General features: G+C 46.0%; 1 protein-coding gene across 1 annotated transcript in view; it reads right to left on the bottom strand.

Annotated features, from left to right (window-relative positions):
* Positions 1 to 27,843, bottom strand: part of Dpf3 (double PHD fingers 3) — a 251,647-nt gene that overhangs the window by 114,765 nt on the left and 109,039 nt on the right. The window contains exon 3 of the mRNA XM_077109052.1: positions 12,598 to 12,705. Within this exon, the coding sequence (XP_076965167.1) occupies positions 12,598 to 12,705 (108 nt within the window). The remainder of the gene's footprint in view (positions 1 to 12,597; positions 12,706 to 27,843) is intronic.

Genomic DNA, 27,843 nt, shown 5'->3' with positions numbered 1-27,843 from the left:
GCCCCAAGTCTGCCACCCAATGCACTGAAAGAAAAGCTTCCACTGGGCTGTTGGAGCCACCGAGCTCATTAACAGGATGCGGACGAGATGAGTCTGAAAGTGTAACAGGGGAGCAGAGTGAGTAATTAAATCCCAGGTCATTTAAAAATGCAAACGCCGTGGATGTCACAGGCTCACAGAGCCTCTGACTCCTACTCTTTCATTATCAGGCTCAGATGGAGGACTGGGAACCTGCAAGTCATATATGGATTATAATAAAATATGCCATATAAAAGAGATTAAGACTGTTCTTCTTTGGGGAAATATACAAAGAGAGGAGGTGTCTGTTAGCTGTCGAGTCTGCAAGAGATACCATCTTTCGGGAGGCTGGGTTCTGCCAACAGCAGCCTGCCCCAAGGGAAATTGTGGTGAAACACCCCGACAGGGCGCATCCATCCGTCCATCCATCACGGGCTCCCTCTGACGCAGGGTCCTGGAGATAGAGTTATGGTCCAAATGGGAGGGAGCGACCTGGCACACAATGGAAAGAATCCTCCTGCGACATCGTAAGTGCTCAGATTTTTTTTTTTTTTTTTACCTGCCTCTAGTTTTTCTTTAAAAATACAAATGTGCAGTTTTCTCTTCTGGGTGCTTATTATTTTGAGGAGATAAGCTCATCATATGTCCTTGGATTTATACATCAACTTACACCGAGGAGCAAGGAGCTTAAGAATCATGATTTCATTTATCCCCATCAGACTCTCAGACTCATGGAGGAAGAAGGGAGGGGGGACTGTTATCTCTCACCTCGGAAAAGAATGGGGGGGACCAGAGACCTGATTTCCTCCATGGTGGCAGGCCCAGGAATCCCGTCTGTTCGTTCCCTAGGGGAGCTGTTTTCTTGGCGACATTGACTCCCTGATTTTTTTTTTTTGACTCATAAAACTCAAAATAGATGAGGTTCATATTGAAGACCCATCACCCAGTAGGCCCTGGGTAACACTTTTTTGAGAATTCCCAGATATTCACACAACAGGAGGGCGATCATTCCCTCACCCGGCCCGTGCTGTGCCTGCCCACGCCCCACTAAGTAGCCAAGCAAGGGTGGGTTCCAGAATCTAAACTCAGAACCACAGATAGTCAGTTCCCCAGCCCCAAGACACAGAAAAACCCCCACACTGCCCAAAAAAGTCACCCCAGGGCTGACCCGCAGACCAAGTAAACCTAGCTCAGTGGGATGGAGAGATCAGGGAAGGACAGTAGGAATGGACCCAAGGAATAAAATATTTACAGAGGCAGATGGGAAGGGGGTGTTGGTAGAGGGTACAAAGTTTCAGTTGGGGTGAATACATTCTGGAGATCTACTGTACAGTGTGGTGACTGCAATTATTAACAAGGTACTGGATGCCTGAAAATTGCTGAGAGAGTAGATCTTAAATGTTTTCACCGCACACACACAAAAAATGATAAGTATGTGAGGCGATAGATACGTTCGTTAGCTTCACTTAATCATTTCACCATGTATACATATGTCAAAATATCATAGTATGTATATATGCATATAGGGACATATGTATGTATATGTCATTTTTATCAATTATACTTTCATAAAGCTAGAGAAAAAATAAGTAGTTCAGGGAATACAAACAACTAGAAAGTATAAGAAGCTTCTCTGGGGTGAAATCTCAGCTCTTCTACCCTAAACCACACACTTGGCCTTCACCTCCTTATCTATAACACTGGGAGAACAAAACCCACTTCCCACTGTTGTTATGAGGCCGAATGAGACAACGACTATAAAGTTTTGGCACAAGCAGGGTACTCAATATGTGTGAGGTCCATCTTTTCCACCTTCTTACGCTGCTCAGCCAAACTCCTGACCTTCTGGCATTCTCCGGCCACCAGACATGGTGAGCCCAGCTTTCTCCAGATGGGCATGGCCCAGGGGAACGGCAGCAAGGAGGCAGAACCTGGAGCAGTTAAGGAGACAGAAGAGACAGAGCCCGAGACACAGCTGGAAGCCGGGATGCTGGCCCTGTTTCAATGCCAGGGTGGGCACAGCTCCTGAAAGCCATGGCAGAACCACAGTGGAAGATGCCCTGCTTTTTTTTTTTTTTTTTTTTTTTCCTTAACAAATAATTATTGAGCACTTATTGTGTAGTGGGCTCTGTTCTAGGCGCTAGGGAAGCCGCGGTGAACAAAAGAGAAACCTGTGCCCTTGGTGCCCTCCTAGAACTTACATTCTAGCTCATCAGAAATAACCCATGCAGGAAATAAACAAGTAAAACCTACAGTCTGACATTTGGTATTCAGTGCTTTGGAGAAAAAAAACAGTGCAGAGGCAGGGAATCTGGAAAGTGAGGGTGACAAGAGGGTGGCTACATTTTTTTAATATGGCCAGGAAAGCGCAAACCTGGAAAAGGAGGAAGAGGGGACCTCAGTGATATCCAAGCAAGGACATTCCAGGCAAGGAGCCATCCTTACAAGAGCCCTGAAGCTGGCCAGTCTGCCCTGGAGCACACTGAGCTGGGAACTGACCAGAGGTCGGCTCAGAGAGTTACAGGGACGGCGCAGCACTGAAGGCAGCTGGAGAATGCCGGCTTCCATCCTGAATGCAATGGCAAGCCACCGGAGCCAAGAGTGGTCTGATGACGCCTACAGAGCAACAGGACCACTCAGAAGGAGGGTGAGGGTAGAAACAGGAGGACCAGGTAGAAGTTATTGCAATATGTATGGAGCTCCACAAATGAACCGGGAGTTTGGGAGGGAACTGTGTGCAACACGGACAGAACTGTGTCTCTGTGGCATCCTCATTATCAGATACACAGTGCAGCGGTGTGCACTGGGGGGAGCAGTCCTCTGGTCCCTGAGCAGGGGACTTCCACCCCCAGGGATTCAGGATAGATACCAGGTGTCAAGACCAAGGGTCCGATGTTAAGGGGGCCAAGGCATGTAGCTGTACCAGAGCACATCCATGCAGGACTTGTTCTCCTAGAACCAGCCTACAGCAAGCACAGGAGAAAAGACACCAACAGACGGGCCTGGCCTCACATAGCACACGATAGCAGGTGTAGTAAAAGCACAGAGGAAGTCTTCCAGGTTCATCTGGGTGCCTGGGCAATGGATGCTGGAGGGCTGAGTCCTGGGACCCAAGGGACATGGTCATGCAAACCATGATTGTGGAAAAGGCAAGCCCCACAGCCAGGTCTCACGTCTTCCCTCCTTAATGTATAAGATGCTAGACTAGGGGCTTTCAAAAGAGTCTTAAGGCAGAATCTGTTCCATTCTGGGCCAGATAGCACACACTTTTTCCACGGGGCAGCCAGCTGTCTGTAGCACACTCTACAAGGATTGGAGCAGCCTTCGCTGAGACTCCCAAGGCCTACCCTGCCGTGCGATGTGGAGGTGGCATCATGGTGCCTTCTCACACAAGTCCCCCATCCTCCATCCCATATGGCCCTTAGAATAATCCCCTGAAACAACCATGATCCACATTTTACAGATGAAGAATCAAGACTGGAGCCCTTAGGAAATTGCCCCAAATCACAGGTGGAAGGGTCTGGACTTGACCCCAGGCCTTTGTGATCCCTGTTTGGCGCCTTTTCTCCTGTAGAGGGCAGCTGTTTGGCACAGGGAAGGCCTCTGCAGCCAAAGACAAGCAAGAGGGCCAAACTCAGGCCCCATGGGCCAGGCCAGGAACTGAATGGGAAGCCTTGCTCCTATTCGAGGCTTCTCTTCTCTGGCTTAAGTCTTCCTCATCTGCAAAACAGGAATGATGTGAGCTGAGTTGCACTCTCTAAGCTTGAGATCAAACACATTTCTTTCCTTCATCCCTTTAATAATAATCTTTACTGTCCATCTACCACGTGCCAAGCCTCATGCCGGGTGCTAGAAACCCTGATGAGAAGAAGCCCTGGAAGCCTGTACCCTCAGCTGGGAGAGACACAGGGGAAGGCCAAGGGCATAACTGAGTGAACCCTCAGGCTCACAACGCCTGCTCTAAACATGGCTTTGCCAGGCCTGACCACAGAATGCAGCTGCGGAAACTGCAGCAGCCCAAGCTCCCAGAGCCCTATAGGCCGCCCGCAGTGCCAAGGACACCCGGACTCAGCCACCCAGCCCTAGCTCCTTCCCTGAGACTCCAGGAGACCAAAGAAGAGGCCCCTAGAGCACAGGTCTTTGTGGCATGAAGTCTGACCGAAGGGGCCTGCGCACTCTCCCTGGCTCTCGGGCTCCAGGATGGATGGCTGCAGGCTCTGACACTGCAGGAAAGAGATAAATGACTGGTCATTTCCCCCTGATGCACTTGAAGGCATCCATTCTCCCAGCTGTACCAAGCTCAGGCAATCCACCCCCCAGCCCCCGCACAGAGACAGATAAGCACTGACAGATGCCGGTGGGAGCCAGAGCGTCCTTCCCCCTCGGAAGGACACAGCCAGACTCCTCTGCAGGCCTGCAGAAGGTCACGCTGTCCACCGGCTCACACCTGGCTCGAGGCTCTGCGGGTCCCTGCCTTTGCCTCCCCCATCGTGCCCACCCCCGCCCGGCTCATCCATCTGAGCAGTGCATGGCAGAGGGGGAGGGCTGGGGGGCACGAGAGCCTGCTGACAGCCTCATCAATCTCAGGCTACATGCTTGGCACATTGGCGTTCCTTAAGTTGTTCCCGGACAGGAGGGTGTCGGAGGAGCCGGGGGGACTGTCTTGGGGAGAAGAGAAATCGCACCGAACATCAGAGAGCAAATGGTGGAAGAAGCCTGGAGACTATTAAAATGTGGGCCATGTACAAAAGCAGTGGGGAACTAATTAAGATGCAGGGTTTTCAAAAGCTGGGGAAGTTGGCCGCAGCCTGCTCCCATCTGTAGAGTTCTGGCAGTTCCGCAGCAGGGCCAGCACCCTAGGCGGCAAGGCAGGCAGAACTCAGGCCCCTCTGCCTGGATGGCCCCCTGGTCGGACACCCCTCAGAGGCTCCCTTATGGCTGACTTATGGTCCCCTCTGCCCTGGGACATCACAACCTATAGTCTCCTGCAGAGGCCCTGCCCTCCTGTCATTTTCCCCAACAAGGAATCAGGGGTTATCCTGGTCATTCATCCCCAGTCATTGAGGGACTGCCAAAACGGGGGAAAAAGCAAGAGAAAGAACCAGAACCCTATTCCCAAGTGCCTTCTCTCCCATCCCTTGGACTTCATTAAGTAGGACCATGGCAGCAGGGACTGACAAGACCTTGGTACCCAGGGAGCAGGACTATCTGCCACCAAGCCCTTGCAGTCTGATAGCTTTGATATGATAGCACCAGGACTGGTGTCTATGTTGGGGCTTGGAGCAAACGGTGCCAGTTCTGACTGCCTCCCCTTAGGGTTCTTTCCTTGGCTTCACCATTGACACCCCTGGGAAATTAACTTCCTACTCTGCACACAGTTTCCAAACCTCTAAAACAAAGACAATATCTGCCTGAGACCACAGGGACCAAAGGTCTGGGGTTGAAAGATGCTAAATTGATCTAAGCAGATTATCTGAGCATTTAATCCAAAGGGACATAAGCAAAAGTTTGTTCCCAGACTTTTTCTTTGCTTCATTCCAAAAAAAAAAAAAAAAAAAAGCAAGCGTAAAAGCCCCCCTTTTTTTTTAATCAGCTGGCTTTTGCCCAACATTTGCTTGTTTCGGGGCCTTCTAGTGGATATTTACTATCACCTTCTCCCCTGCCAGCTTGGCTCCCCTTCTCAAGGACAGAAGTTGATTCTCGGGGACCCCAGGGTGGCCCCCTCACTGGCCCCAGGCCCCTGCTCCAGTCCTCACATTGTAGGGATTATGATATCTGCACTGTGAAGCACCTTGCGTCACCTCTGCGGCCAAGTGTAAGCTGCAGCGAACACTGAACTCAATTGTTAGTCAGCCGAGAGAAATAATGTTGTATGTGTTGTCCTTCAGACGCCCAGGCAAGTAGGAGGTTGTGAGATGTTTATTCAAGACTGATTGGAGGGGTGATGTTTGGCGTGAGAAACGCATAGGTCCAGGGACACTGAGAATGCTTTCAGACTCCTAAGAGCGCTCCCCAGCTCCCAGCCCTTTCCCACCCGACACGTACACGTTTTTCTTTCCAGTGGGTAGTAAAGAAACAGAGGAGGAATGGAGTATTCACAGTGAGGGAGAAGGGTTGGGGACAGCAGGACTGGGGAGTCCCTCCATCAGGGTATAATTTAGCCCAGGAACCAAAGACTTAATGCCAACCAAGATCCACCTCCCCTCTCTCCACCCTGGGATGCTCTGTGCTCCAGGTGCTAAACCAGAAATGAGGGTTCCACCGCTCTGTCCAATGTCCCGCAAAACCCCTCCTCTCTTTGCCCTGACCTGGTTTCCTGACACAGCACTGCTGATCCAGGGCCAGGGATAATTCTAACCCTTGCCACACCCTGGCCTTTGTTGGTGGAAGCTGCCCATCACTGCCGGACTCAAGCAGGGATGAAAAGGAAGACAGAAAGGACAAGTTGAGTGTTGGTGTGATACTCTGCTGTGGCCTCTCCTCCCTACCCACAGAAGACCCGATCTGCAGGACACTCTCACCTTGAGGCCACTGGGCTCCAGATGGTGTCACCCAAGTCTCCCACAGGCCAGGGACCCCTTTGCCCTCTTCCCAGGGAGATGAGGACATCTCCGGGTAGTACTGATGGTGGACAGAGAGGGCCTTCAAGAGTCCTAGAACATGTCAAAGGGAGTTCAGGGGAGCCCATCCCAGATTCTGGGAGGGAAGGGAGAAGAAAGATGGGTATCCTAAGGGGCTGGGTAGTGGAGGGTGCCAGGTGTGGGTGGGCAGGTGGGGTTTTGTTTGGCTTTCTTCCAACATGAACTCAGTTGTCTAATTTCCATAAATTTTGAAGATTCATCCCAGGATAGACAAATTGATTATTGATTTTCTGCAAGTTTTATCTAAAGAGAACTATATATAATGTTGTAGAATATGCTTTTTTCCCCCGACTTAGCAATATATCTTAGACATCTTTTCATTTTTTTTCTATTCACTCTTTTAAAAGACAAAAGAGTAATTTATTTTATGATGTTCTATGTATTTAACTTGTTCCCCATGGATGAACCTTCTTGTAGTTTTCATTCTTTGAATGCCACAATGTATAAATGTGTTTGTTTATATTTTAGATGTATGTATTTAAACTGTATTAGGCTATATTTAACTATAGATAAAGACAGGCACAGTGGCACAAGCCTGTAATCCCAGCAGCTGGGGAGGCTGAGGCAGGAGGATCGTGAGTTCAAAGCCAGCCTCAGCAAAAGCGAGGCACTGAGCAACTCAGTAAGATCCTGTTTTTTTAAAAAAAATACAAAACATGGCTGGGGATGTGGCTCAGTGGTCAACTGCCCCTGAGTTCAACCCTGGGTACCCCCACCAAAAAAAGGGCTGGGGATGTGGCTCAGTGGTCAAGTGCCCCTGAGTTCAATCCTGGGTACCCCCCCCAAAAAAATTATAGATCATATACATAATAAATTTCCAGTAGAATTTCCAGGTCAAAGGGCATGTGCTTTTTAAATACTGATAGGTGCTATTCAGTGTCCCTCAAAAACTTCCTGCCCTTTTCATGGCCATGGTAAAAGGGAACACACCCCTACACTTTCCTTCCCAGTGTCCCTCATGGCTCCTCTATCCCCATGAGAAGTTCCGCCTCAGCCTCCTGACTGACTGCCCCCATCTAGTAGAAACTCACAGCAATTTCTCCAGGGACTGTGCAGTGACTCTACCCTGAGTCACACTCAACAGCATCAACCAAAAAAAAAAAAAAAAACTGAGCCTTCCTTGAGTCCAAATCAAATGGAATAAAAATAAGAGATAGTCATTTAAAAATACCGTCCAAGTCAACCCCGTGCTTAGGAGGGACATACCCATAAAAGGGAAGAGGTTCCCTCAGGTGGAAGCTGCATTTTAGGAATAACAAAGGCAGAGCTGCTGAAAAATGTGCAGGTGGCACCCACCCACACGGGGCCACCTGCCAAGGACACAGCAGAGGGACCCAGCACCAGCCTGCGTGCTCCACAACTCAGCAGAAGGGCCTCAATGACAAGTGTCCACCCAGAGGGGGCGCCACCTTCTGATTTGCACAAAGGTGCCATACGGACAAGCTGGGGCTATGGAAGAAGTTGTTTTCCTGAAACTTTGGCTAGTGTGAAGAGTCCTAAAGCAAATCTGTGGCCTCTGGGAAGGGAATGGTATGCTTCTTTGGTCACGTTGTTTCGCATTCCCTAGATGGGCCCTGGCTGCTTCTAAGTATTGGGTCGTGCCTCCTTGTCACAGGGCCCAGGGCATCTTTGTTCACCCGCCATTGCAGGATGGTGTGGGGGTTCCATGCTCAGTGCTAGGCCTGGACCCAGAGGTGCAGATTCAGAACAGGATGGAGAAATGATAGGCATTCTGCTGTTGGGTTTTGTTTTTAGTAGGCTTAGTGGTCGGCCTGATTACCCAAAGAGGAGAAGTTCTTCTGAGAAGGGGCCCCGACATATGAAAAGTTACTTATCCTAACCGTGGGCTATGGGTGTATTGTGTATTGTGTACCTGGGTGTTGGTGCGGAGGATAAGCCAGCCTGGGGGCTCAGCTCTTCCCATCTGGGAATATGGCCAAGGGTCCATCTTCAGGACTGGTGCTTGTCTCTTCTGGGGCAGAGCCACCTGCAACCTGAGACAGTCAGCTGAGCCTGGGGGGCACAGGCCGAGCGAGCATTTCAAAAGATCCCAGATATAGCCACTGTGTGCTGGAGGGGACATGGCGGTAGAAAACCACCAGCCCTGGGCTTCCCGCTTTTCTCTGCCCTTGCATGTCACGGCAGGCCCAAGGTTGGGGCAAGTCCACAGCCGGCTCTGAAGGCAGCTGCTCTCCGTTCAGCCACAGGCAGTGTGCAGACCCTGGGAGGCGAGATGCCTAAAGTAAACCTCTGTGGACGGAAGAACCAAATGCTCAGAAAATAGCTTCTTGCCTCCCAAGCAGTGGAGTGCTCATTGTCAGATGCATGAGCCACATGGTAGACTCTCCCTGGCTCTGTCCACAGCCCGGTTTCCCTCTCCTATCAAATGGGTTTATAACACTGTATCCCTTCCTGGCCTCTTTGGTCCCCATAGCCACAGTAGAGTCAACTAAATGATATGGATGGAGAGGCTTTATAAGGGCTTTGTAACCTGGTGTGCTGTTGAGAGACTGCTTCTGAGGACCAGGATGATTTATTCAGTGTCCTAACCCCTGGGGAATGGGGATTGGAGGGGCAGACATAAACCCACGGAAGGGGACAGACACAAAGCTGTGGAAAGGGACCGCCTTTCTGTTGGGTACAGTCTCGTTGAGTCTGAGGCTGCTAGTGGCCTCTGTTCCTGCCCCAGGAGGAGGACAGTGCCTGAAGCCAGCTGAATCCTGGGGTTGACTGTTACTGGACCTTCTTTTGCTTAGGCTTAGTTGGAGTTGAGCTTCCAGCATTTATGATTGAAGGAATTCCAACAATCTCTTGCTGCATTTTAATAATTAATTAATATGTTAATTTTATAATCCTAAAACAGTTATTAAGGGAAAAGTCCTTGTTAAAGTTTTTTTTAATTATTATTATTTTTTTTTTAAGTTAGTATCTCTATCAGCAGCATGAAGAAGCAGAAAACCATTTAAAGAGAACTTCAAACAACCTGGATTCTCTGCCGGATCCATAGGACTTTGAGTAACTTTGAAAAAGTTTCTTAATCTATCTGGACCTCAGTGAAATAAGAACTTGGAGTTAATAGTATCTAAGGTACACCACAGTGTTAAATTCTTTGATTGTATGAAAGAAGATCCAATTTATCTGATAGAAAGATAAAGTGTAAATATTGAGAATCAAGACTAATAATTTTAAATTAGTTAAAATTATTATCATGTATTTGTAATAAAATTATTTAAATTAGCAAATTACATGAGATATTTTCATATACATTCAAAACATTCATTGAATCACTAAATTGGAAAAGTTAGAAACAAAATTGGGAATAGCCTGTTTAAATAAATTGTGGTATATTCATCAATGGAATATTATGTAATCATTAAAAAATGAAACTTTTTGTACAGTGAGATATCTCAAGCACTTATTTAAGTGAAAATGGCAAAATCCAAGGTGGTTATGCTCTGTAAAAGGAGGAGAAAATCACATCAATGCAGTTCCTGGACATAGATAGACCATCTCTTCAAGGAAATTCTGGTGCCACTGATTGTCTCTGGAGAGACTTTCTCTTAATTTCCACCATATAACATACCCTTTTATCTTTTTGTTTTCCTTTGGTGGTACTGGGGATTGAACCCAGGGACACTTAACCATTGAAACACACCCCCAGCCCCTTTTTATATTTTATTTAGAGACAGGGTCTCATTTAGTTGCTTGGGGCCTTGATAAGTTGCTGAGGCTGGATTTGAACTTATGATCCTCCTGTCTCAGTCTCCCCAGCCACTGGGATTACAGGCATGTGCTACCAAGCCTGGCCTCCTTTTATCTTTTGAATGTCAAAACATGTGACTGTTTTACCCACTCAAAATCAAACAAAAAAATTTTAATTGAAAAGAATTGCATATGACTTGTTTGACCCATGGTGAGCCTGAAAGACTATCTAGGAAAATCAGGTCCTGCTGGGCCTATTCTACAGATAGAGAAGTATACCAGAAGGTTTACTCACTCAAACAAAGAGACACATCCAACGAGTGGCAGATACCTAAATAATACTTCATAGTTGTCTCAGCCAAATCAGCTATGAAAGGGGTAGAATTAAATTGGTCCAGGTAAGGATTAAACCAGGGGTTTCTTTACCATTCTTCCATGACACCCCACAAGATCAGGACCAATGGAGCTATGGCAAGGTAGGAGTGAGCCCTTGCCTCCAAAAGGAACTGTTCATATCAACAATTATTTATGCCTAGTAAAGCAACACGGAACTCATACACTACTGGCTTATGGTCCATCTACCTATAAGTCTTTGACACAGTTTCTCAGACATCAGAGTCCATTCAGGAGATGCAAATTCTGCTCAGTAGATCTGAGAGGCCCAAGATTCTGTATCTGTGACAAGCTCCCAGGTTGCTGTTGCCACTGCTGCTGCTACTGATGATGATGACGATCAGGACCACACGTTGACGGTAGAACCATGCTGACCAATATGGCACCCTAGCCCATGCGCCACTGAGCACTTAAAGTGTGGCTAGTTCAAAGTGAGATGTGGAGAAGTGGCAAATGCACACTAGAATTCAAACACAGCATCAAAAACGAATGTAAAAGGGACTGGGATTGTAGCTCAGTGGTTGAGCACTTGCCTTGCATGTGTAAAGCACTGAGTTTGATCCTTAGCACTACATAAAAATAAATAATAAATCAATAAATGAAATAAATAAACTAAAAAGAATGTAAAAGATCTCATTCATCATCTTTACATTGATGACATGGTGAAATTATCAAATTTTTCTGACATGTTGGGTTAAATGTTATATATTATTAAAATCCATTTCCCCTGTTTCTTTTTCTTTTTTCTTCATGTGGCTTCTAGAAAAAGCAAAATGACAACATTATATCTCTATGGGGTTATCTCTCTAGGAAACTTGAGTCTCCTGCTGCCTGCATCAAGGGAGGGGGACACTTGGGACAACTTCAGCCATCACCCTGTAGTATTTTCAAATGTCTGGAAATGGTGTAAGGAAGATTTGATTTCGACGGAGCACAATGAATCTCACCCACCCATCCCTCACAAATAAACTGCTCCACAAGTGAAATCAGGGTTAAAGCAAATAATCACAGCTGTCTTACCCACAGAACCAGGAGTGGAAACACTCAAAAAAAAAAGGCAGGGAGACCTTGCAGTTCAAATGCAGTATAAGGGCTCAGTGTGGAAAGGAAGGAGTGTGGTAGCTGCCAGGTGGCTGGCAACAGCAGAAGCCATCTTGTCAACTCTGTACCACTGAACAGTGCTGTTCCCACCACCCTGAGTCACATCCCCACCTCCCACCTCCCAAAACAGAGGTCCCCTTAACACCAAGGGCCCCGGCAATCACTTGCCCTTGCTGCACGACCCAGACAGACAACTCTGGGGATGGCAGACGGTCTGCAGCATCACAGGAGGTGCATCAAGATATTCCCAACTGAGTCCTCCTGCAGGCCCAAAGCAATATGCAAACCCTTGGGGTAAGTTTTGAACCCCAACTCTCCCATAGTGTCGAGGCATGTTCTATTTTTAATAATCTGTCCCCTTCCAAGTAAGACGCCCAGGATGTTGTGTGGGTATGAGGGGACAGGATCCACGGGGCATCTCAGAAACAAGCAACTGGAATGAGGTGTCTCTACTTGAGGCCACAAGGATGGTCAACCTGGGTGGGACCCCTGTGTCCGTTTGCTTTACTTCCTTCAGGTGGCAACATGAAGACAAAGAAGAGGGCCCAAGGCCCCAGAAGCTCAGGAGGACACTGACGTGTTTAGTCATCAGCTCTGAGCACCACATGGGCACCTTTGCCCTCCCAGGAAACTCAGCTCTGTGGACCAAGGAGCCAACCAGCCTTGCCTGGGGCCCAGCCCAGATCCCCTCCACCATCACCTCTCCCCAGATGGGCCCACCTGAGCTCCAGAGGGCACTCACCGGGTTTTATTTCCAGCAGCCGCAGCTTTGGGTCCTCAGGCGGGTGCAATCGTCTCTTTTTGCGCCAGCAGCGGGCAGGGTATGTGTACAGCTGGCCTGGAGCAAGGCCTGTGGACAGAGATGATGTCAAGATTAAAGGCTTCAGGCCGTCAGGGGCCTTGGAAATTACCCTGACTAACCCTGTCATTTACAGTGAGAGGAAATTCAAGCCCAGAAAGGTGAAGTGATTTGTCAAGGTCACACAGCAGGCTGAATCAAGGTCATATGATCCCAGACCTTTGCTCCATCTGCTCCACCATGCTGTTCAGGAAGCCTAGGCCAGAAAGAGCTATCACCTCTACCAAAACCAGTTCTGCTTGCTGACCCAAGGAGAACATCAGAGGAACCTTCCGGCCACCAGAAGAGCCTTTCCAGAGCCAGTTTCATCAAGTGTTTGCAAGGCAATAGCTCTGCAGCAAATGCCGCTCTGCCCAGGTCCCGATGAAGCAAGTGGAGCAGCAAGAGTCAGTGGGCCTCCCTTGGGAACAGCCTGGATTGAGGAGCACTTTTTTTTTTTTTTTAAGAAAGAGTGAGAGAGGGGGGGAGAGAGAGAGAGAGAGAGAGAGAGAGAGAGAGAGAGAGAGAGAGAATTTTAATATTTATTTTATAGTTATCGGCAGACACAACATCTTTGTTTTGTATGTGGTGCTGAGGATCGAATCCGGGCCACACGCATGCCAGGCGAGTGCGCTACCGCTTGAGCCACATCCCCAGCCCCGATTGAGGAGCATTTCAAAGAAACAGGATCAAAAGATCCAGAGCTACTTACAGGCTTCTCCTACCCACTATAAGGTAATGGAAGCTCACAGAAGCCAAGGGAGCCCTGGGCAACCTCCACAGGAATGTACCCTGCTCTGGAGACCAGGCTCCATGGCCTGCACAGCCAGCATTCCTAGACGCCCCTGCCCACCTGCCTGGGCCTAAAGAAAGAAACAGGCAGGAGTCCATGGGTGGAATCATGTACCATACTGTCTCCCAATGGAAACCTCCATTTAGATTGACCTCTGATACCCCCAGAATCATTGTCATGCCGAGCACCCTATCAGGAATCTTCCCGTTGTCAGATAACACTCCTGTGCTCCTGGGCACACAATGTGGCAATCAGAAGACTTAGGGGGCACGAATGTTCCATATTAGACCAATGGAATCTATTCCTGGAGAAAGGGTTGGGATAGGGGGAGGCGAGAAGAATCCCCAGACAACCAAACTGTGCCTGACACACAGAAAATAATCCAAGTAAGTATCTGTTGAATGAATGAATGAATGAACATGTTCCAGCTTCACCCTACAGTCACAACTCTGTCTTCTAGAGATAAATGTGGCAATGGCAGCAGGCAACCCCACAGGAGACTGTCTCTGCCTACAATTAGGACCACAGGGCTCAGAGAACATCAGGACCCCATTCCCATCTGCCATCTTCATTTTAGGGCCCTTGAAAGTAAAGAGGGGGAACTGCCTTCATTTTTTTGCCTATACAGAGAAAGATCTATGAAAGCTGCATTGCCAAATATCCATCCATTCTTTTATCATTTTGACCAGTCATTAGGTTGGGTCCAAAGCAGAGGCAACTATCTCACTATTAAAGGAACCAAAATGCTCCGTGCCTTTATGTGCAAAGGATCATTTCAATTACACAGTAGTTCCCACAGGTGGCAAGACTGTGAGCAAGTTGGAGGTTTTGATCCCTCCCCATTTGATTCTCTGAAGCTATTAAGGATAGCTCGTAGAGGGCTCCTGCTTCAGGGGCCTCTCCACAGAGAGAGGATCCTGCAGCTCGGAGCTCCCTGAACACAAGCTCATGAGACCAGACTCAAGTCAATTGTACAGAAGACCAAACAGATCAAAGTAAGAAAGCTCTCCCTACCATTGGGGGGGTCCCATTGTGACCTCTCTTTGAGGGAAAGCATGATCGAACACTGAGAAATAGCTCAATGTTTCCTGACTCACTTGAGGACCATGTCACTTCTGATCCTATCATGCCTGAATGGATGCATTGATTCTGGGTCCCTTCCTGATGTCACTAAGGTGGTGACCCACAGGATCTCAAGGAAGACCAAGTACTGGCTATTTCACATCCCAGAACTGGTCATACCAATCCCCATTCATTTCAGATTACTGATTCTTAACCCAGGTTGAAACCAAACTCATCTGGAGAACCTCTCAAAATGCTACTGCCCCAAATTCAAGCCAGACCTATCTAATCGGAATGTAGGTAGGCAAGGAAATTAGGAAATGATTTTTTAAAGAACTTTTTAGACTGCTCCTATGTCTGACAGAACCTCTGGATGTCTAGGCAATATCTATCTAGTTAGCTGCCTCGTGTTTTCTCTGTTGTGCCAAGACTGGTTTAATTCCTTTCCTGTAGGCTCCCAAGGATTCTTGTATTTCCCCCAGGTATTTAATTAATTGCCAGCTTACCTGACAGTCTCCCCTACTGGCTTTATAAGACCCAGGATGGCAGGAATCATACCCATTTCTAGTATCTCCAACACTTAGCACACAGTACTTAGCAGGCATACCAAGGAGTAGTTACCAAGTGTATTCAACTGGAACTGAACCACACTCAGAAATACAAGAAGAGAATGGCCATTGTTGCTGCTGTTCCCGGTTCCAGAGACGCATTCACCAAGATAAACCTTGTAAGAGGCACTCCAGAAGGTGGACTCGGAACTGAGCCTAGAGCCCACCATATCCACCCCACTATGGTGGTCTCTGTGCCTCGGGTACCCTTCTTGCCATTTCCACCCTGACCAAAAGCAGGTGAGTAAGAAGAGACGGGTTCAGACCAGGTCTGCCCAAGGTCTAAATGGCAAGAGTTCAAAAATGCCAACACATGTCCGGGGCCTACAGCCTTCCTGAGACTGTAGTCGCTGCACTGGTAGATCAGCAGCACGGGAACAGACTCAGCCACTCTGCCTGCAGCCGTAGGCCCCCTCTCCTGGACAGCCAATTTTAGTAAGGAGTTTGAATGCCGACAAGAGGGACTGGTTTTGCTTCATTCTTTCTCTGGTAGATTGGAGAAGCCCCATGATGCAGAGGAAGGGCCCATGCCTTCCAGAAGATGTCCCAACACCTGTCTGAGCCTGCTCCTCACCAAAAGATAAAAGCATCGATAACACCTACCTTAGGAACTGTCATGGGGAGTCACAGGTACTCAAGAGGAAGCTGTCTATACCCAAGTCAACTTGGCAAATGTCAGCTTTTTGGTTACTATAAGTTAGCTGACTCAGATGAGTCCCGGACCCGATGCCAAAGGCATGACAAGGCACCCACCTTACCAGTCCAGGTCCCTCTTTGTCCCTCCAGCCATGAGGGTGGAAATAGGCTTCTCTTTGATGTCCCTTTGGAATCCACCTTGTCTCAACAAGCAAATGGCCTCAGGAGCTCCCTCGGGGCTCCTCCCCCACTCCTTTGCCCTCCTCACTAAGCTGACAGGCACCAGGGTCCCGTTCTAGGGCCCACACATTCAGCTCTGGAGCTCCACTTCTGGAGGGAAGAGCAGAGCCTCATGAGACTTATGTTGTTTATCTCATTAGAACAGGAGGCACATAACTCAAAAGCCCGTGTGTGTGGAAGATGGAGGAGGGAGGAGGAGGAGGAGGATGGAGTCACAGCTGCTGTCAGGGAAATTAACCTTGAGGAGTGAGCCTGAGGCTAGGGGTGGATATGGAGGAGGGGAAGCAGGAGGCAGGAGACAAGAGGGGGGACCAGTCCTCCCTGGTAACCAAGGCCACGGCTACCCTTCCATTCACACACCCCACTGAGCAAACTGCTTTTCTGTTGCCTTCAGCCGCAACTCCACTGCCCGTGCAAAAAGCACAGGGACGACAGGGACAGAGAGGGAGAGGGAGGGACAGAAACGTGCACCCCCGCTGGGAGAACTAGTTCCACAGAAAATTTTGGTTTGAAAATTTGGGCTTGATTCCTAACTGGTCAGCAGACTCCAGACAAATATCTTGTGATACACGTTGGTCAAGTTCAGCAGGTGGGTCCTGAGTTCTGAGCATCTGTGACAGGCAAAGCATGAGCCATGAAAGATTCAGAAGATGAAATGGCAGAGGAAAGAGAAGGAAGAACGATCTATGGAAGAAGAACAGCAAGTAAAGTTAAAAAAAAAAAAAAAAAAAAAAAAAACCTGAGATGGCTTCCTCTACCCCCAACCAGAGTTGGACTGTGGAAGCTCAAGTCCACTCGAGGGAAGGGCTCTCCCTGTAACATCCCAGAGAGGTGAGTTCACAGCCGTCACAGAACCTTCCCTACAATGGACAACTCAGTACTCCCAGGTCAGCCTGTGCCCCTGCTGGCCAACACTGATGATAGAGATTCGCTCGACCCTCATTATGAATCAAAATCTACCTTCCTGAGCGTAGGCCACTTTGTCCATCCTGTGTCCCAAGAGCACCCAGACATCATCTGCACCCCAACTCTCCATCCCATATATACACTCTTGAATTTGAAGAGGATCCTAACAAGAAGCTTAAGAACTAGAAAGGAACAGGAATGGGGCAGAGAGGTAGTGACTCCACCTGCTTAGAGCCAGGTGACAAATTAAGAATCCAAATGCTGCTACCCTTCATCATCTGTCCCCAGATCCAGCCCATTCCATACAGGAATAGGGTGGCATAGAAAACTCCTCTCCAGGCCATCAGTGCCGTTTTAAGACCTCCTCCGTGTCTCACTCCCACCGTGTGTCACCACAATGGGTCATTAACAGCCTCCATGTTTATAAACAGATAATAACCTAAGCTGGGGATTCTTCACCAAGACGGGGCATGAGAACTGCATATGTAGTTACCGAACTTCAAACCACGGAACCAGAATATCAGAGACGCCAGTTGTCGTGGAGAAAACGCCCACAGAGGGAACTTTGTACCAGATCAGATCTTACTTATATTTATGTTCTCGGGGCTTGCTCAGCACATAATAGGTGCTGTCGGTGTTTGTGACTGAAAACACCAATTTGAACCGACTCTACAGAGCTGAAGGGATGAGTCACAGGTAGGGCTTGAAGAGTGGGCAAGATCATTTCACGAGCATTCACACTAGGGGCATTTCCACGGAGCTCTGTCCTCTCCCCTTCTCTTGGCTTCTCTAAGACTTGCCCTGACTTCAAGGGCCATCTCTTCAGTGAAGCCTTCCAGAACCATCGCCAGAATGACTGAACTCTAGACCCATGACAGCACAGTCCAGCACTCAGCTGCCTCTCTGGCTGGCTCTCCACCCATCTGCCCTTCCTGCGTGCCCGCCCTCCATTCCCCCTGAGTAGCTGTCTTGCTCCACAATTCAATTCCAGTGTCTCTTGTGTCAAAACAGCCCTGGCAAGATGGACCTCTGCCTCTTCTGGTCCAGTGAGGGGTTCTCAAGCCTTCAATGGTCCCATCACACCCAAAGCCAACACAGCAACAATGGCTAACATTTACTGAGCTCTTACTCTGTGCAAGGTCAGCACCTCACATTCGTTATTATCTCATCTTCGTGGAATCCCACGAGACCTTTAAAGGCTGCGAACAGGGGAGCTAATGGTGACCAAGTCACACAGCTCCTAAGAGGGGTCTAGTCCACAGCCCAGGCACAGAACCTATCCACTCTCCAACCTAAGTTCCTCACTGAGCCATTCCATTGTTTGCCTAAAAATGACAGGATTGAAACTCAGAATCCTGTCCTTGTGGGAAAACAGTTCCCCACACCAAAGCCACCAGGAAAAGTCTCCAACCTACACACCCACCCCCACCAAATTACTTCTCACAGAACTCATTTTTCCTCTCACAACACATCACATCACAGCACCCAATTCACCAACTATAATTACTCTGAGAAAAATGCACCTTGGAAATACAGAAGCATTGTAATAAGGCATGTAATGTGTATGGAAAAGCAGGAAAACCACCAGGACACACTTTTTAAATTCATCAGAAGAATTTTTTAAAGGATAATAGGATTACAATATGAGCTTAAAAGTTATTGGGTCTGACCCCTACCCAATACAAGAATCACCTCTATAATATCCCTGACAAGTGCCCCCCACCTGGTTTTTCTGTTTCAATAGTCCTGGTTTTCACTTTGACATGAAGCAGCCTACTATGATGTTGAAAGATTCTGATGTTAGAAATATGCCTACCAGTCTCATCTGCTGCTGGTGGGAATGCAAAGGGCACGGTATACCATGAGGAAGAATTTGGCATACCTAGCAAAACTACATAAGTATTTCCCTCTTTGATCTAGCAATTCCACTTCTGGGAATCTCTATTACAGATTCACATGCAAAAATATGAAAGTATGTATTCACTGTAGCCTATTTTATACTCTAAAAAGACTGGAAACAATCCAAATATCCATCTATAGGAGGCTGATTAAATAAGCAACAGGGTATACACACAATGGACTACTAAGAAGCTGTTGAGAGAGAAGGGAGGGAGGGAGGGATTAAGGAAGGCAGGCAAGCCCATGGGAGGGAGGGAGAGGGAGGGAGAGGGAGGGAGAGGGAGGGAGGGGGCAGGCGGTGCTCAGGTGGACACCTACATTCTTTGGATCATGGGCTGCTATGATTTGGATATGCTTCAGTGTCTTCTCTAAAGTTTCATGTGCTAGAAGCTTGGTCCTCAGTGAGGTGAGGTTGAGAAGTGGTAGAACCTTTAAGAGCCAGGGTCTAGTGGAAGGTGGTTAGGTCACTGGGGACACCCTCAGAAAGATATGACGTAGTTCTCATGGGACCCCAGTTAGCTCCTACAGGAACAGGTTCTTATAAAAAGCACTTCTAAATCCCACTTTCTGACTTGCCATGTCATCTCTTCCTCTCCCACGCTCCCCCATAATGATGTCCTCAGCTATGTGGTGATGAAGCCAGAAGGTCCTCACCAGAGCTGAGTAGATGCTGACACCATTTTCTTGAATCTCCAGAACTGTGAGCTAAATAGGCCTCTTTTGCTTATAAATACCCAGTCTTGGGTATTTTATTATAGCAACAAAAAACAAACTAATGCATAGAAAGTTTCTACATCTATTGTATCACATTGACCTCTGCTTCCATCACTACACATCCTGTCTGACCCTGACCTCCCACTCCCACCTCCCCCTTACGAGGACCCTTGTGATTACATTGGGGCACCTAGATAATCCAGTATAACCTCACCATCTTGAGATTGTTAATTGAATCATATCTGCAAGGTTCCTTTTTATATGATGTAACATATGGATTTTAATGCAAATGTCAGGAAGGGAGAACATGATTTTGTTTATGATGATGAAGCCAAGCCCTTGTCCAGAGAAGCAAAGCAGTGACCTGGGCAGGTTGGAGCACTGGTGGCAAGCACAGACCGCAGCTGTGAAGCCTGCCATGCCAGTGGGGGCTGATTGCAGGGCAAGCCAGGGCCAAGGATGGTGAGCACTGCACACCCAAACCTCTGAGCATCCTCAATCCTAAGACCTGAAGACCTCAGCCTCCCAGTGACCCACACATGGCAGGAAAACTAAAGTGGCACAGACTGAATGGGATCACAGAGCTAACCAATAGTGTTGGTGCTTTTCCAAACCCTGAGCATAAATGTAGACCAACAGCTTTGACCCAAGTGCTTTATAAATCCCTAGACTAGCACATTCACTTGGCAACCCCTATTGGGGACCCCTCTTGCTCTTGCAAAAGTTCTGTTTCTACTCTTCATATTTGAATAAATCACAACTTTTCACTCTTGCCCTCCATTGTCCTATGAATTTCATTCTTTGGATTTGCAAGAACATGGAAAGAAGTTGGTAGTAAGCTGCTGGAGTCTATTGCAACACTCCAGGGCACAGCTCGCGGTAAGAGCTGCAACACTGAGAGCTACAACATGCCACTCAGTGATAGTGGAGAAGAATCAGGCTTTGCAGAATCAGCCCTCAGAGCTGAGGCCAGTACCCTGCTTTGATTATCTGCTAACATTGAACCCGGCTTTCCCCATTTTGTGGGATGCAGAGGCTTGCAGCTCACACAGACTCCACCCACCAACAGAAGTAGAGAATGGAGTTTCATCTCAACTCCAGTTTCAATGATACCATTGCACAGTTCTTAATACTGTTCATGAAGTAAAATGATATCATGTAAAGGTTAACTGCGAGTAGTTAAAGGTGTATCCTATAAGCACTAAGCAATCACTTGAATAATGAAACAAGAGTTTCATTGAGATAAAATGGAATAATAAAATCAAGTGACGGGGCTGGGGATGTGGCTCAAGTGGTAGCGCGCTCGCCTGGCATGCATGCGGCCCAGGTTCAATTCTCAGCACCACATACAAACAAAGATGTTGTGTCCGCCGATAACTAAAAAAAAAATAAATAAATATTTAAAAATTCTCTCTCTCTCTCTCTCTCCTCTCTCACTCTCTCTTAAAAATAAATAAATAAATAAATAAATTCAAGTGACTAGAAAGCAGAAACACATGAAAAGGAGAACAATAGAATAAATAGAAAACAAAAAATTATGGATTTAAACCTAATTATAATAATAATTACATTAAATGTAAATGGTCTAAATAACCAATTTAAAATAGACTGTGAGATTACATTTAAAAAGCAAGACACAGCGGGGCATGGTGGCGTACACTGGTAATCCTAATGACCCAGGAAGCTGAGGCAAGAGGCTCACAAGTTCAAAGCCAGCCTCGGCAACTTAGCAAGGCCTCTAAGCAACTTAGCAAGACCCTGTCTCAAAATAAAAATAAAAAGGGTCAGGGATGTACCTCAGTGATTAAGTGCCCCTGGGTTTAATTCCTGATTACCCACCCACTCCCCAAAAAAAGGAAGGAAAGAAAGAAAGAAAAAAAATGACAAGGCAGAATTATAGCCTGCAAAAAAAAAAAAAAAAATTTCATCCTATTGTGATTCATGGTTTCATTGGTTCCAGTTCATAGCTGCTTAGCCCCATCACTGTGGGTTTGTGGTGAGTCAGAACATCGTGACAGGAAGTATGTGGTGGAGCAGAAAGCAGACAGAAAGAAAGAGAAGAAGGGACAAAATATAACCTTCAAAGGCAAACCCCCAGGTAGGCATGGTGGCGCATGCCTGCAATCCCAGCTACTGAAGAGGCTGAGGCAGGAGAATCCCAAGTTAGGAGCCAGCCTGGGCAATTTAACAAGATCCTGTCTCAAAATAAAGTTTAAAAGTCTGAGAGTATAATTCAGGGGTAGAGCACTTGCCCAGCCTACAAAAGGCCCTAGGTTTGATCTGTAGTACTAGAGGGGAAAAAAAAAACTATAGTTCAGGGGTGGAGTACTTGTTTGCATGAGGCCCTAATAAAACTTCAGCAACATGAACTCAGCAATATAGACAAAGGATAATACATCATGACAAAGTGGGGTTTATTCCTAGGAACGCAATGTTAGTTTAACATCTAAAACCCAATCGATGTAACTCATCATATTAACAAACCACCAAAAAAACCACAGGATCACCTCAATAGAAATAGAAAATCCAATATCTATGCCTGATAAAAACTCTAAAACTAGAAATAGAAAGGAGATTCCTCAATTTGATAAGAAGATAACATATAGATAAACAACCTATAGATAACCTCATACTTAATCAAAGAAAGACTGCTTCACCCCTAAAGATCAGGAACAGCATAAGGATGTCCACTCTCTCCATTTTTGCATAGTATTATACTAAATGGTCTAAACAGTGAAATAGACAAGGAAAGTAAATAAATGCCGCAGTCTGGCTGGGCACAATTCAGGAGCCACTTGTCAAAAGAAACTTAACTTTATTTTTAGAACCACGCAAGATAAACAAAACAGCTCCTCAGGAAAAAACCCTCAGAGCCCAACTGCCACCACCGGCTTCCCACAAGCCACACCCCCCAATCCAGCCTCTTCCTCCCACAATCCTCCTGCTCTTGAGGCCAATTGGCTGGGTTGCAATGGGCGGAGCCAAAAAAGTCCCCCAATGAGCAGCTCCATGGTCTGAAAGGGCAGGGAAACAGCCCAATGAGCATCACCGCAGAGGAGCCAATCAGCTAGATGTTGCTGGGGCCACTGTGAGCCAATCATCAGCTGGCAGTCTGAACGTTTGCTGGGGCCCCTTCAGCTCATCAGCTGGCAGTCTGAAAAGTTTGCTGGGGCCCCTTTGGCTGTGGCTCTCAACAAATAAAAGCCTTCCATATTACAAAGAAGTAATTATCTTTATCCACTTACATGATCTACTATGTAGAAAATACTATGGAATCTACAGAAAGCTATCAAAATTAAAGAGTTCAACAGGGTTGGAGGATATGAGATAAATATACAAAATCAATTGCATTTCTGTATATAAGCAAATAAAAATTAGAAATTGAAATTTGTAAAATTCATTTACCAAAAAACATTAAGTAATGGGTAGAGCTCAGTAGTAGAGCACATGCCTAGCATATGCAAAGCCCTGAGTTCAATCCCTTGTCAATTTTCCCCAGATGGATCCGTAGATTCAACACACTCCCAATCAAACTGACAGCAGATTTTTTGTAGGAAATACAAAATACACCTAGATGTGTGAAGCCTTAGAATAGTCAAAATAACTTATAAGAACAAGAACAAATTTGGAGGTATAACATCACCAGATTTAAGATGGATTATAAAACTATAATAATCAAGATATTTTGATAAGAGGGTAAGTATGAACAAAAGATCAATGAAAGAAAACTAAGAATCCAGAAAGAGACCTACATACATGTGGACATCTAATTTTTGATAAAGGAAGTTCAGTGGAGAAAGGCTGGTCTTTTCAACAATTTATGAATACCCTTCTGTAAAAAAAAATAATAATAAACTAACTCCTACACCTCATACCATATACAAAAATTAATTGAAAATACAAACCTAAATAAAGGCTAAATTATAAAACTTCTATGAAAAACAAAAGTAAGAGAAAACTCTTACCTTGTGTTAAGTCAGTAATTTTTAAGATATACCAAAAGCACACTTCATAAAATAACAAATTAATAGATTGGATGTCATCAAAATTGAAAATTCTGCTCCTTAAAAGAGAATGTAAAGGTAATGAAACTATAAGACCCAGACAAACTGGGGGGAAATATTTGCAAAGCATATGTCAGATAAAGGTCTTATACCTAGAATACACAAAGAACTACTGAAAGTTAATAATAAGAGAAACAGCTCAATTTAAAAATGGACAAAAGAACTGAGCCCTTTATCAGAGTATATATGAATGAATGGTATTATGGTTTAAATATGAGGTTCACCCCAAAAAAAAGGTCTTGTATTAATGCAGGAGGTAAAATGATGAGATTATGAGAGTAGTAACCTAATCAGCCAGTTAACTCATTTGATGGATTAATTTGATGGATTATTGGGTATAAGTGTAAGCAGGTGGGGCATGACTGAAGGAAGTGGTCAGCATGGGTGTGCTTTGGGATCTATGTATTTTGTCCTTGGTGCCCACGTGTGTGCTCCACCCCACCACCACCCCACATAGCACACCCTCCCACCATGATGTTCTGCCTACCCTCTGGTCCAGAGCAGTGGAGTCAGCCAACCATGGACTGAACCTCTGAAACTGTGAACCCAAAATAAACTCTTCCTCCTCTAAGTTGTTCTTGTAGAAACGAAAGCAAAGTCCATAAAAAAGACTTACACACAAGCCCAGTAACTTTATTTACAACAGCCAAAGCCTAGAAACAATCTAAATGCCCATCAACAGGTGAATGGATAAGCCAAGATACAGTCGTACAGTAAAAGAGCACTCAGCGTAAAAAGAAATAAATTATTGATACATGCTAGAACCTGGAAGAATCTCGATATAATTATACTAAGTGAAAGAAGCCAGATGCTCTTTTGCCCCCTCAAAAAGGACTATATAGTATATGATTCCAGAACAGAGATCAGGTCAGTAATTGCCTCAGGGGAAGAAGTAAGAGAGGGAGATGATTGCAAGAGATAAAAGAAACTGCCTTGGGTATGTGGCTATGTTCATTATCTTGGTTGTAGTGATGGTTTCCCAGGTATATACATTTCAAAACTTATCAAACCATACATATTAAATACATACTGGTTATCGTATATAATTATCCAGGTTGAGTATCCTTTGTCTGAAATGCTTGGGACCAGAGGTGTTTCAGGCCTGAGTTTTTCAGATTTTTTATTATTTATGTGGATTTTATCAGTTGAGCATCACTAATCCAAAAATCCAAAAGGCACTGAAATCTAAAACTCAAAAGTTTGAATAATTTTTTTCTTCATAAAAAATCAATTTCAGGAACTTTTGCTTCTGAAAACAAAGAGTAGATAAACGTTTCCATATTCCTCCCACTAAGTACAGCTAAATATCCCGGACATTATTCCTACGACAAACACCAGAAAATACTGAAGTGAAGGAAACCAGCAGTCCAGCTGGGGGCCCTGGGACCTGAGGGACAACAGAGTGGGAGGTTCCCTGAATATTCTTTTTGCATCATGTATCTAGGGCTGGGTCCTGGAAGTTGATAATCTGGAAACACTCACAACTGCAGGCCAAAAAGTGCCCCGAGAAAATCCTGCTCTTTCTCTCTCTCTAACTAAAGGCCCAGGAATGAGACCACGTCAGCCAGATAACCAGGGATCTCAAACCTCAGCAAAGGCCAGGAGACAAGCTGACACCCCTGGGTGTTCTTTGGGGCCTAGTGGGAAGACTGAACAGCAATGACAGTCACCCCTGCCCCAGTCGGGGGAAGAGTCACACCCATCTACAGAACAAGGAGCACCTCCTCTTCCCCCACCAGCACAGCATCAGAGGAGGCTGACTAAAACAGAAGATTTAAATAACTTCTAGAGTCTCACAGCACAACAGCCGAAATGTCCAGGACTCAATCAAAATCACTCATCAGATGAAAACCGAGGAAAGACACAGACACCAACCACAAAACGATGCCGATGCCAGAACTAGCTCCTGAGAATTTTACAACAGTCGTCATAAAAATGCCCCAACAAACGACTGTGAACACGCGCAACAAAAGTGAAATATATAAAGTCTCCACAAAGAAATAGAACAGACGAAAGGCTGGGGTCATGGCTCAGTGGTAGAGCGATCGCCCAGCACGTGGAAGGCCCTGGGTTCCATCCTCAGCACCACATAAAAATAAATAAATAAAATAAAGGTATTGTGTCTATCTACAACTAAAAATATTAAAAAGAAAGAAAAGAAATAGAAAGAAGAACCAAATGGAAATTCAGGAACCGAAAAATAGTAACACTTGTGCTCGAGTCCCAGAAGGAGAGGAAAAATAGGGTAGCTTTGAAGACATTTACAAGGAAATATTCAGTAACGATTTCCCAAATGTGGCAAATAGATATATATCATATATACATATGTGTGTGTGTGTGTGTGTGTGTGTGTGTTCACAAAGCTGAATAAATTTCAAATAGGGAAAACCCAAAAAAATCTGTGGCAAGACACATCAAAATCAAATCTGTGAGCCAAGCAGGTGGCACATACCTATAATGCTAGATACTCAGGAGGCTGAGGTAGGAGGATGGCAAGTTCGAGGCCAGCCTAAGCAATTTTGTGAGGCCCTGTCTCAAAATAAAAATAAAAAGGGCTAGAAGGTAGACAAGTACTGAGTTAAAGCCCCAGGAAATATTGAACACAATGAGAAGAATTGTGGAGAGCAGGCTGTGCCCTGCTCTGAGTTACTCCATGATGAATAGAACGGTGGTTTTTAGGCTGTGCCTAACTCTGGGTTATTCCATTTTACAACACAGTAGTTTCTCATGATTTACTCCATTTTGAATCCAAGTGCTGAGGTCGAATGACTCTACACTTTGTACAAGTAAACAATCACCATCTGCCTAGCACAACCATAAGGCACAAACTGATACATGAATTAATTGTGCTAATAAAAATGACCACCTGTGAACTTGCCAAATGAATCAGAAGCACATGGCTGCATGGGCATATCAGACTCATATCAGAAATATGTTAGGCCCATGAGTTATCTAACACCCCAGATCCCCCAATGAAGCCAATCCCTCACCGAAGGCCCATAAAAGGAGCAGCACCCCAATACTGAACATGGTGACACTGACCCCATCGCCTGGTCACTCATCAGGAGCCTCTCCAAGGAAAATCACCACAAGGATGAACCTCCAAACCTCTATCCTTAAACCTCAGCAAAGCACAGCCTACGCAGTGGGCAGAAGAACTACCCGTGATGACCATGTACAGCCCACTCCAAGTTGACACTCTGAAACTACCACCATCTGTCTCAACCCTGTCCTAGAATAAGTTCCCACACTCTGACAGTTCTGGGCCCTCAACAAATTCTTCAGCTGGTTTATAATCTTATCTGACCACAGTGACCCTTTGCATTTGGTATTTGTCTGTTTTTTTGCCCTAACTCAGTTCAACCTCCTGAATCCCTGTGGTCACCTTAACCCCCTTTCTTTTTTTTGGCAGGGGGTACCAAGCACTGAACCCGGGGGTACTTAACCACTGAGCCCCATTCCCAGCCCCCCCCCCTTTTTTTAACACTTTGAGAGACAGTTTCGCTAAGCTGCTTTAGGGCCTCACTAAATTGCTAAGACTGGCTTTGAACTTCCCATCCTCCTGCTTCAGCCTCCTGAGCCATTTGGGATGACATGCATGAACCATCACACCCAGCTATTCAGGATTTTTTGGATGTGGGAGAAAGGAGGCCCAAAATGAAAATTGCTAAGTATAAACTGTATAAAACTGAATTGAATGGGAAATATCAGTATAATTTCATAACGTTTTCCTGCTTCAGAAAAGAAAAATATTTCTTAATTCTGCTGACTCAGAAGACCTAGAAACAATGACCATCTCAGAAGCAATAAACGAATACCACAGTCCTTGGTCTCTCATAACACTTCCTACACACCAAGGAACTGGGGTTTCTTAGAGAAATTGTTGATTCAGGTCTGCGGCAGGAAGTACAAAGGTGACCTGGAAACATTTTGTCCAGATACTAGGGGAGCTAGGAGGCTATCAGAAACTACTGGGAACGTGTCAAAATACCAGCACAAGATGGGACACCATAAGCATCAATCAGAAGAAAGGCAGCCGTGGATTCAAGCACATCAAATATACGTAAGTCTGAGTTCTCGGAGGTGCTCAAAATAACTTTATTGATCACCTTTGGAGACTACCAGGGAGCCTACTCATTATTCTGAATACAGGTAAATAAAGGGAAAAATCGGTTATTCTGATTTTCTTATGTCAACTATACTTCCTAATAGCCAAAAAATTTTAATG

Source organism: Callospermophilus lateralis, chromosome 3 (assembly GCF_048772815.1).
Source record: "Callospermophilus lateralis isolate mCalLat2 chromosome 3, mCalLat2.hap1, whole genome shotgun sequence".
Lineage (NCBI taxonomy): Eukaryota > Metazoa > Chordata > Mammalia > Rodentia > Sciuridae > Callospermophilus > Callospermophilus lateralis.
Note: the sequence above shows the minus strand (reverse complement) of the source record. Positions and strands in the feature narration are given on the sequence as shown.